Source organism: Mugil cephalus, chromosome 17, assembly GCF_022458985.1.
Source record: "Mugil cephalus isolate CIBA_MC_2020 chromosome 17, CIBA_Mcephalus_1.1, whole genome shotgun sequence".
Classification (NCBI taxonomy): Eukaryota; Metazoa; Chordata; class Actinopteri; order Mugiliformes; family Mugilidae; genus Mugil; species Mugil cephalus.
This window is the reverse complement of record NC_061786.1, coordinates 19,800,899-19,813,012: the sequence shown is the minus strand read 5'-3', so window position 1 is coordinate 19,813,012 and position 12,114 is coordinate 19,800,899. Positions and strand designations below refer to the sequence as shown.

The 12,114-nt window shown below is 38.4% G+C and overlaps 1 long non-coding RNA gene and 2 gene segments (V, D, J or C); all 3 read right to left on the bottom strand.

The window, feature by feature from the left end:
- Nucleotides 1-1,650: 1,650 nt before the first annotated feature.
- LOC125023828 lies at nt 1,651-2,447 on the bottom strand. The segment is given in 2 exon segments: nt 1,651-1,985; nt 2,237-2,447. Coding segments are annotated over 2 exon segments (399 nt in total).
- Nucleotides 2,448-3,959: 1,512 nt separating this feature from the next.
- On the bottom strand, nt 3,960-4,751 carry LOC125023350. The segment is given in 2 exon segments: nt 3,960-4,447; nt 4,540-4,751. Coding segments are annotated over 2 exon segments (522 nt in total).
- Nucleotides 4,752-6,085: 1,334 nt separating this feature from the next.
- On the bottom strand, nt 6,086-9,595 carry LOC125023366. Its single transcript, XR_007114584.1, has 3 exons — nt 9,408-9,595; nt 6,473-7,151; nt 6,086-6,372 (listed from the first exon to the last, which is right to left on the bottom strand). It is a non-coding gene; the product is annotated as an uncharacterized LOC125023366 (long non-coding RNA).
- Between the last annotated feature and the right edge of the window lie 2,519 nt (nt 9,596-12,114).

Sequence of the window (12,114 nt, the reverse complement as noted above, 5' to 3'; positions counted from 1 at the left end):
AGCTGGACTCTTTGAACACAATGTCAGAGAGGAGGATGTTGGTCAGAGTGACTGTGAATTCTTGTGTAATATTTCTTCATGCATCTTACATCTTATTTTTCATAGGACTTTTTTTTCTTTTTGTATTTGACTCTGTCACCTTGAAACTGTCACTTTATGGGAGCAACAAGGATTAATGAAGTAATTAAAGTACTCTGATTGATAAAATAACAAGAATGGTTCAGTATAAAGATCCAGATAATGAGAGACTGCAGAAGACAAACAGGTGCAGGAGGCTTTGAGGTGGATGAAAAAAAAAAACTGCAATGAGGAGGTTTTTGTATTGAGGAGCAGTGAGATGTAGCACTGTGGTAACTAGCAGCACAGAAGTACACTGCACTGCTGTTCAGGTCGACTTTCTCAATTTTTAATGTACAATTTTTGTCTTTACTTGCATCCCCTTCTATCTTCACACCCGTTCCACTCTCTGGGGTTCCAATGGTTGTTAATATGTATCCCAGGAACTGCATTTGTCCTTTTGACTGTTTGTACCAGAGGATTCTATCATAGTTGTCTATACTGTGTGAACAGTAGATTTTAGCTTCTTCTCCAGGATTTTTGTACATATGAGCTGGAGTCTGGTGGACTTTATCACTGAGAGAGGAACCTGTTGGGAACAAAAAGACATCAAAGAATAGTCGACAAGAGCAGAATAAAATGAAACATGTATTTTACCAGATGTATAAATGAAAACATTACCTGAAACCAGAATGATATTAAAAGCTATGTAGAAGATGGAAATGATGACATTGTATTTCATGACTGAATTTAAGTTCACCCTTGTTGCAGTTCTACTGATTATTGACGTCTCATCTCTGCTGGGTAAAGTAGTCGTTTAGGTGGGTGGTGCTATAGTGCATTGTTCTCTTCCTGATGTACCACTGTACTCTACAAGCTCACTGCCACCTGATGAAAGGAACCTAAATAACAAAGATCTGGACTGAATCTGCAAATCCTGCTTCAACAGAATAATATAATGTGTATTGTTTTTTAGTCTAGCTCTAAATAAAAAGGTTGAAGACGCTCTGTTTGGAACTGATTATGCATCTGCTGTGACGTTTTTTCTTCTTTTTTTTGTCATTTGCACAGGTACATTACAGTACAGGTACATAGATAATAAAATAAATACAACAAATTATTAAAAAATAATAAAGCTGGAAAGTGCACTCATAGGCACAGAGTAATAGATATATAATATGTATAATATGGAAATAGGAGATGCCCTTGGTGTGTCTACAGTCTATTGTTGCACTGTCACTGTGGTTTTTCCACAGTATGGAGGTCTGTGTCACATCACTGCCGTGGGTTAAACCTGTGTGTGTAACAGTTAGGTTAATATAATTCAGATTTTTAAATAGAAAACTTAACAATTACTACAATTTCACCTTTAATCCAGAGCAGAAATATAACAAAGCTGAGGCGACCGTGTTGGTTAATGTCCATGTTGTGGACGTCAGAGGCTCATATGTAAATGAGAGTGTGTTTGCAGAGTAAATATAAAGAGTTGCAGGGTGGGAGTGTCGCCTCTTTGTGTGACGTTCTCTGAGTATTTGTGGTGCTTGACATCCCCCTACAGTACATGAGACAGAAGAGCAGAGCTGAGGTTTTTGTTCAGCTCTCACATGCGTTTGTATCACTGTGTTGACTGACTGCACAGAAATACAAGCCTTTATCTCCTGGGACCAGATCCATCACGGTGAATGTTCCACTGTGAGCATCGGGTTTGGTGACTGAGAATTTGTGACCCTTGAATTCTGCTTCAAAGTCAGGTTGGCTGCTTGCTGTAGTGAATACTACTTGTTTCATGAGTTCTCCTGGCAGCTGTCTGTACCAGTACATCTGGAAGTAGCCAGCACCTTTGGTGTGTCTGCAGTCTATGGTTGCATTATCACCCTTATATTTCCACAGTATGGGGGTCTGGGTGACATCACTCCCATCAGTTAGACCTGTATAAAAAACAGTAAAACACTTTTTAACATTTGATTTAAAGGATTTCTCTTGCTCCTTGTTTTTATACATATATTTTGTTCCTTGCAGGTTTTATATGTTGTTTAATGTAGCTTGCGCATACAACATTACAATAAAACATCTTGAATTACTTAGTCTGCGTTACATATTTATTTCATACACCCAAGATTTATTCCAACAAAATGTTGGAAATGATTTAATGTAAGCGATTAATCTCATATGACATTACCTGAGCTCCAAAGTAAGAAGACTGACAGTACGAGGAGGTCTTGGTTCCTAACCATAATATCCATGTTAGATGTAAACTGACTGAGTCTCAGATTATTACACAGACATGAGGAGTTGCAGGTGGGAGTGTCTCTCTAAGTTGAAATGTGAGCGTTGGCGTTGGTTGGATTCGTCATCACTATGGAGGACCAACTCTGCCACAATTAAAAATGAAAAAGTAAAAGAATAAATGAATAAATACGCACAGATAATGTGATGAATAAATAACTACCTAAACATAAGCCATAAATGCTATATATTTATTTACACACACTTCACCATTCAGAAACTTTTTGCCTATTGGTTGTTTGGTGAGTACACGGATCGACTGCACATGCCTTGCTTTTCACAACCAGCCAGGTAGTTTGGATTGAAAATAAATAAATAGCATTCATGGCTCATACATAATTATTTATTCATTTAATTTCTTATAGAATATATATTCAGGTATTAATGGATTTATTTATGGCGTATGTCTGTGGGTATTTGTTTCTTCATTTATTTATTATTAACTTTGGCAGAGTTGAACGATATGAAGCTGAGGTTGAGGCTGAGGCAATTCAGTTCTTCTAAATCTTCTTCAACCTCCTGTCATTCTGCATAGTTTTTTATTGTGAGCCTTGGTCTTTATTTGTCCTCCCTTCTATCTTCACACCCGTTCCATTCTCTATGTTTCCAATGCCTCCTACCATGTATCCCAGGAACTGCATTTGCTAAGCTAAAAAGACATTACCTGAAACCAGAATGGTGTTGAAAGTGACACTTAAGAACCAGACCAACATGTTGAGTCCTGTAAATGTTAAACTGAATATATTGTTGTGATTGATTGTTTCCTTCAGTGCTTCTGCACTTGTACTGATTATTTCCAACCTCCTCTCTGAGTCAAGCCTCCTATCAGCAAAGCATCATGAGTTCATTAGATGGGCGGAGTCACCGTTGATCCTCCCCCTCTCAACGTGTCAATCATCTTCTCCATTAGCTCCAAACACCACTAGTTGAGACTAAAGGCCTTGTTGGAGATGTGCTACTGCCACCTAATGAGAGGAAGGGAAACAGGAGGCTGTGTTAGAGATGGAGGTTTTTGTATTGAGGAGCAGTGAGATGTAGCACTGTGGTAACTAGCAGCACAGAAGTACACTGCACTGCTGTTCACATCCAGGTCTTTAATTGTTAATGTGCAGTTCTTGTCTTTACTTGCATCCCCTTCTATCATCACATTAAATCCTTTCTCTGGAGTAACACTTTTAAAATAAAGATATCCCATCAGCTGCATTTGTCCTTTTGACTGTTTGTACCAGAGTATTAGGTCATAGTTGTTTATACTGTGTGAACAGTAGATTTTAGCTTCTTCTCCAGGATTTTTGTTCATATGAGCTGGAGTCTGGTGGACGTTATCACTGAGAGAGGAACCTGTTGGAAAATGATGAATAAAAAGTCAGAAACAGTACAACATGAAGGTTTCTGAAGTTAAAAGATGAATATTAAGAATGTAAAATGATTCAAAACTGCAGCTAAAAATAAAAAATCTACAAACAGATCCAGTTTAAAAGGTTGAATAAAAAATGTTGTTGACTTTACCTGAAACCAGAACAGAGTTAAAAGTAATGCAAAGGAATAATAAGATCATTTTGTGTTTGTTGTGAAGAAAATACGAAGAATGAAGCAGTTGTTATGTTTCCAAGCTTCTTTCTGAACTAAACCCTCCCCAGTCTTTATGTGGGTGGTGTCATTGTGCGTCCTCCTCTTCTGACATGACAACAATGGTTCAGTATAAAGATCCAGATATTGATAGACTGGAGAAGACAAACAGGTGCAGGAGGCCAAGAGCTGTGATGAGGAGGTTTTTGTATTAAGGAGCAGTGAGATGTAGCACTGTGGTAACTAGCAGCACAGAAGTACACTGCACTGCTGTTCACATCCAGGTCTTTAATTGTTAATGTGCAGTTCTGGTTTTTATCTGCGTTTCCTTCCATCTTCACATCAAGTCCGTTCTCTGGATTACCATTGGTCTTGTACATATATCCCAGGAACTGAATTTGTCCTTTTGACTGTTTGTACCAGAGTATTTGGTCATAGTCGTCTATACTGTGTGAACAGTAGATTTTAGCTTCTTCTCCAGGATTTTTGTACATATGAGCTGGAGTCTGGTGGACTTTATCACTGAGAGAGGAACCTGTTGGGAACAAAAAGACATCAAAGAAAAGTCGACAAGAGCAGAATAAAATAAAACATGTATTTTACCAGATGTATAAATAAAAACATTACCTGAAACCAGAATGATATTAAAAGCTATGTAGAAGATGGAAATGATGACGTTGTATTTCATGACTGTATTTAAGTTGATCCTTGTTGCAGTTCTACTGATTATTGACGTCTCATCTCTGCTGGGTAAAGTAGTTGTTTAGGTGGGTGGTGCTATAGTGCATTGTTCTCTTCCTGATGTACCACTGTACACTACAAGCTCACTGCCACCTGATGAGAGGAACCTAAATAACAAAGATCTGGACTGAATCTACAAATCCTGCTTCAACATTTGGGTATAATGTGTGTTATTCTTTAGTCTGGCTCTGGATCATAGTTTGGCTTCGTTTGAGAAGAAGGAGAATAATCTCAAGTTGTAGAGTGAAATGAAACCTTAGTTCAGATCTGTGAGATAGTATAAACAGTCGAAAGAGTGTTCGGATGAATATGAATAAAAATCTATGTCTGAGCTGAATGGAGAATACGACTGTGGAATATAAAGATATTATATAAAGTACGTGTGTAGAAAAATGATTGTATGAAAATCAAACTCTTCAAACCTCCAGTTTCAGGACAGTCTATGGTGATAGAATTAAAGTTTGATTCTCAACTGCAATACAAGCTCTTCAGTTTGGTTCATAACCTGCAAAGAATCAACATAGAGTCATTACTGGTGACCTATGCTGTTGACCTTTCACAGTGGCTGCACCGTGACGAGTAGTTAAACCACATTTATGGTTATACAACAGATCTACACCCTGTCCTGACGTGTACCTCCCCAGAGATGTAACTACATGTTACAACAACGCAGACCACAACAACTGTCTTGTCCCTATGGGATGTAAAGTAGCAATAAATAAAAATGGACACAATTATAGTCATTTGACACAAATAGACACAAAATCATCACACAAAGTTCAACATTCCCAAATATTCTATCCAGTCTTTTGTGCATTCTTGCATTTTTATTTTAAAACATATTTAAAATGTCTGTGGTTTCAGTGACAGTGACTGTTGTTCAGCATTTATCACCTCCAACTCCAGCACTAATGTTGTCGTCATTCTTTGACTGCCTTCTAGTGTTTTAGTGGTGTAATTACAAAAAAAGGCTGACACAACAGTGCACAGGTAGCATGGTGGCCAACCTGAGCTCCCACAATTTGCTTGAATAATGTTGTGAAACCTGGAAACTAAACCTTGACTGATTTGACCTCACAGTCGTGGACCTTGGAGTCAGGTGACTTTGTAGCCCTCAGCTCCTGGAGTCAGTGGTCTCCTCTTGAATCTGTTAGTTCCTCTTTGCTGGATCCAGTCCAGTCACATGTTGTGTTTACTGTGTTAGATGAGATTTAGAGATGACTCAACCAATGACTGACCTGGAGACCTTTTGATATAATATCATTTGAAATACCCCATGCACAACAATGGTTCAGTATAAAGATCCAGATAATGAGAGACTGGAGAAGACAAACAGGTGCAGGACGCTTTGAGGTGGATGAAAAAAAAAAAAACTGTGATGAGGAGGTTTTTGTATTGAGGAGCAGTGAGATGTAGCACTGTGGTATCTAGCAGCACAGAAGTACACTGCACTGCTGTTTAGGTCGACTTTCTCAATTTTTAATGTACAGTTCTGGTCTTTTTCTGCACTCCCGTCTATCTTCACACCCGTTCCACTCTCTGGGGTTCCACTGCCTGCGAATATGTATCCCAGGAACTGCATTTGTCCTTTTGACTGTTTGTACCAGAGTATTTTATCATAGTTGTCTATACTGTGTGAACAGTAGATTTTAGCTTCTTCTCCAGTAGTTTTGTACATGTCAGCTGGAGTCTGACGGACTTTATCACTGAGAGAGGAACCTGTTAAAAAGAAAAATATGAGCAGAGTGAAACAGTTTCAATGTTAATTTTAAATCCACAAATTGTTTTAAAATATGTGTTGAAGCTAAAAAGACATTACCTGAAACCAGAATGGTGTTGAAAGTGACACTTAAGAACCAGACCAACATGTTGTGTCCTGTAAATGTTAAACTTATTATATATTGTTGTGATTCATTGTTTCCTTCAGTGCTTCTGCACTTGTACTGATTATTTCCAACCTCCTCTCTGAGTCAAGCCTCCTATCAGCAAAGCATCATGAGTTTATTAGATGGGCGGAGTCACTGTTGATCCTCCTCCTCTCAACGTGTCAATCATCTTCTCCATTAGCTCCAAACACCACTAGTTGAGACTAAAGGCCTTGTTGGAGATGTGCTACTGCCACCTAATGAGAGGAAGGGAAACAGGAGGCTGTGTTAGAGATGGAGGTTTTTGTATTGAGGAGCAGTGAGATGTAGCACTGTGGTAACTAGCAGCACAGAAGTACACTGCACTGCTGTTCACATCCAGGTCTTTAATTGTTAATGTGCAGTTCTTGTCTTTACTTGCATCCCCTTCTATCATCACATTAAATCCTTTCTCTGGAGTAACACTTTTAAAATAAAGATATCCCATCAGCTGCATTTGTCCTTTTGACTGTTTGTACCAAAGTATTACGTTGTAGGTGTCTATACTGTGTGAACAGTAGATTTTAGCTTCTTCTCCAGGATTTTTGTTCATATGAGCTGGAGTCTGGTGGACTTTATCACTGAGAGAGGAACCTGTTGGAAAATGATGAATAAAAAGTCAGAAACAGTACAACATGAAGGTTTCTGAAGTTAAAAAATGAATATTAAGAATGTAAAATTATTCAAAACTGCAGCTAAAAATAACAAATCTACAAACAGATCCAGTTTAAAAGGTTGAATAAAAAATGTTGTTGACTTTACCTGAAACCAGAACAGAGTTAAAAGTAATGTAAAGGAATAATACGATCATTTTGTGATTGTTGTGAAGAAAATACGAAGAATGAAGCAGTAGTAATGTATCCAAGCTTCTTTCTGAACTAAACCCTCCCCAGTCTTTATGTGGGTGGTGTCATTGTGCGTCCTCCTCTTCTTGAATGGAGTGCACATTGACAATAAACTGGACTGGTGTAAGAACACTGAGGTTCTCTACAGGAAGGACCAGAGTCAACTCTATTTTCTGAGGAGACTGAGGTCCTTCAACATCTCCTGGACATTGTTGAGGATGTTGTTTGAGTCTGTGGTGGTCAGTGTGCTCCTTTACACTGTTGCATTCTGGGGCGGCAGTCTGGGAATGAGTCTCTAACCGACTCAGCCATAGACATATATACGTAGACGCCACATTGAGCGCTCAATCTTACGTCAACGTCGCCGCCATCTTGGATGTGGCAAAGTGGAGCCATCGGAGAAGATTCCTCATTCACTTTCATGTGGATGTTTACCAACTGGTTTACAGTACAAACCAGATCTCACGGCATTACCTTTCACAGATAAAAATGAAAAGGGAGTTTAATGGGTGGAACTGTTGGTGGTTGTAGTTGATTTTGTTTAAATATTTGTGATTTTAGAGGTTGTTGTTTGGACGATTGCACAAATCTAGCTAATGGCTGTTAATGTTGGCTGTCACTTGTTGATAACACGTATGAATATTATCTGGGTAAGTGTATATGTAGATGTGGTGTTTGTATGTGTTTTAGGGGGCTGCAATAACGCTCCTTCAGCCAGACACTTCCAGGCCATCTACCGCCATTCGATGGTGCGGTGTGGTGTGTCTCCAAGCACATCAGGAAATGTGGGAGGATGAGACCGTGTCCCTGACATACTATGGCACAAGGTATTTTGGGAAAAAATGGACTAATACTTATTTCTAAAAGCTTGTCTTACGTGGATCACTATTCTCTACCATCGAATACAATGATATGTATACAGGACTATTTGAAATTTCAAATATATATGTATTTTTAATAATAATTAAAAAAATAAATAAAATCTAAAAAATTTCATTACTATTTGTTTCCTGAATATATTAGTGTGTGTGAATGGGTGAATAAGAGGCATTAACTTAAAGCACTTTGTAGAAAGGCGCTTTATGAAGTTCAGTCCATTACCTTTTATCAGTTTACGGGGCAGATTTGCCACATCCAATATGGCGGACGCGTTAACGTATCGCAGGAACGGACCAACTCGTTCAATGCGGCGTCTATGTATATATGTCTATGGACTCAACAAATTGATCCACAAGTCCAGTGATGTTGTAGGGGTGGAGCTGGACTCTTTGAACACAATGTCAGAGAGGAGGATGTTGGTCAGAGTGACTGTGAATTCTTGTGTAATATTTCTTCATGCATCTTACATCTTATTTTTCATAGGACTTTTTTTTCTATTTGTATTTGACTCTGTCACCTTGAAACTGTCACTTTATGGAAGCAACAAGGATTAATGAAGTAATTAAAGTACTCTGATTGATAAAATAACAAGAATGGTTCAGTATAAAGATCCAGATAATGAGAGACTGGAGAAGACAAACAGGTGCAGGAGGCTTTGAGGTGGATGAAAAAAAAAAACTGTGATGAGGAGGTTTTTGTATTGAGGAGCAGTGAGATGTAGCACTGTGGTAACTAGCAGCACAGAAGTACACTGCACTGCTGTTCAGGTCGACTTTCTCAATTTTTAATGTACAATTTTGGTCTTTCTCTGCACTCCCATCTATCTTCACACCCGCTCCACTCTCTGGGTTTCCAGTGGTTGCTACTATGTATCCCAGGAACTGCATTTGTCCTTTTGACTGTTTGTACCAGAGGATTCTGTTGTAGCTGTTTATACTGTGTAAACAGTAGATTTTAGCTTCTTCTCCAGTAGTTTTGTACATGTCAGTTGGAGTCTGACTGACTTTATCACTTTGAGTGGAACCTGTTGGGAACAAAAAGACATCAAAGAAAAGTCGACAAGAGCAGAATAAAATAGTAACAGATGAAAAATGTATTTTACCAGATGTATAAATAAAAACATTACCTGAAACCAGAATGATATTAAAAGCTATGTAGAAGATGGAAATGATGACGTTGTATTTCATGACTGAATTTAAGTTCATCCTTGTTGCAGTTCTACTGATTATTGACGTCTCATCTCTGCTGGGTAAAGTAGTTGTTTAGGTGGGTGGTGCTATAGTGCATTGTTCTCTTCCTGATGTACCACTGTACACTACAAGCTCACTGCCACCTGATGAAAGGAACCTGAATAACAAAGATCTGGACTGAATCTGCAAATCCTGCTTCAACATTTGGGTATAATGTGTGTTATTCTTTAGTCTGGCTCTGGATCATAGTTTGGCTTCATGTGAGAAGAAGGAGAGTAATCATAAGTTGTAGAGTGCAATGAAACCTTAGTTCAGATCTTTGAGATAGTATAAACAGTCGAAAGAGTGTTCAGATAAATATGAATAAAAATCTATATCTGAGTAGAATGGAGAATACGACTGTGGAATATAAAGATATTATGTGAAGTACGTGTGTAGAAAAATGATTATAACAAAATCAAACTCTTCAAACCTCCAGTTTCAGGACAGTCTGTGGTGATAGAATTAAAGTTTGATTCTCCACTGCAACACAAGCTCTTCAGTTTGGTTCATAACCTGCAAAGAATCAACATAGAGTCATTACTGGTGACCTATGCTGTTGACCTTTCACAGTGGCTGCACCGTGACGAGTAGTTAAACCACATTTATGGTTATACAACAGATCTACACCCTGTCCTGACGTGTACCTCCCCAGAGATGTAACTACATGTTACAACAACGCAGACCACAACAACTGTCTTGTCCCTATAGGATGTAAAGTAGCAATAAATAAAAATTGACACAATTATAGTCATTTGACACAAATAGACAAAAAATCATCACACAAAGTTCAACATTCACAAATATTCTATCAAGTCTTTTGTGCATTCCTGCATTTTTATTTTAAAACATATTTAAAATGTCTGTGGTTTCAGTGACAGTGACTGTTGTTCAGCATTTATCACCTCCAACTCCAGCACTAATGTTGTCGTCATTCTTTGACTGCCTTCTAGTGTTTTAGTGGTGTAATTACAAAAAGAGGCTGACACAACAGTGCACAGGTAGCATGGTGGCCAACCTGAACATGTTGTGTTTACTGTGTTAGATGAGATTGAGCGACGAGTCAACCAATTCAATTCAATTCAATTCAATTTAATTCATAAAGCACATTTCATGCACAAGGCAGACTCAATGTGCTTTACAAGATGTATACATAGTTACAATACCAACATTTACATAAAAATTCGTTTGGAATCAATTGAATGGTATAGGTGCAAGTAAACAATCATATGTATGCCATTTTCACCACATACACACCTAAACTCACACAACCACACAACCACACTTGACACACACAGCTCAGCAGAATGCGGTTGAAAAAAGATGACAGTTTTTTAATCTGTTTTTAAAGATGGCTACTGATGTGGATGTCTAACTGTGTCAGGCAAGGTGTTCCATTTTTGTGGGGCATATACACTAAAAGCTGCCTCCCCTTCTTTGGATCTGGTGCGAGGGATGAGTAAATTGCCTCTGCCTGTTGACCGAAGTGTTCTTGCTGGGGTGTACGTGATGAGCATATCTGTGATGTACTGAGGTGCAAGACCATGTAGTGCTTTATAAACCCGGAGCAGTATTTTGAAATTGATTCTTGTTCTAACAGGTAACCAGTGCAAAGATTTAAGAACAGGTGTGATGTGTTGATATGTGTGATGCAGCTGCATTTTGAATTAGTTGTAACCTGTGAATACTTGAATTCGGGAGTCCAGTGAATAAACCATTACAGTAATCTAATCTACTTGTTATAAATGCGTGGATTAATTTTTCAAAGTCTGATTTTGACAGAAAGCCCCTCAATTTGGAGATATTTTTGAGATGATAAAAAGATGATCTTGTAATGTGATTGATATGACTTCTGAAATTTAGATTGCTGTTGATAATTACGCCCAGATTCCTTGCTTCAGTTTTGCTATGAAGAGAGAGAGAGAGTTGAGATGTTCTGCGATTTTCAGTCTCTGAGCCTGTGCACCAAAGATGATTATTTCCGTTTTGTCTTTGTTGAGTTGTAAAAAGTTTTCTGACATCCATTGATTAATATCTTTGATATTAATCGTAAGGGATATTATGGGTGATAGGTCATCTGGGTGTATTGAAATGTAAAGTTGCAAATCATCTGCATAATTATGGTAACTAAGATTATGTTTGCGTATGACATGAGAGAGTGGAAGCATGTAGAGATTGAATAGCAGTGGTCCAAGAATTGACCCTTGAGGTACCCCACATGTAACCTGAGCTCCCACAATTTGCTTGAATAATGTTGTGAAACCTGGAAACTAAACCTTGACTGATTTGACCTCACAGTCGTGGACCTTGGAGTCAGGTGACTTTGTAGCCCTCAGCTCCTGGAGTCAGTGGTCTCCTCTTGAATCTGTTAGTTCCTCTTTGCTGGATCCAGTCCAGTCACATGTTGTGTTTACTGTGTTAGATGAGACTGAGAGACGACTCAACCACTGACTGACCTGGAGACTTTTTGATATAATATCATTTGAAATACCCCATGCACAACAATGGTTCAGTATAAGGATCCAGATAATGAGAGACTGGAGAAGACAAACAGGTGCAGGAGGCTTTGAGGTGGATGAAAAAAAAACTGATGAGGAGGTTTTT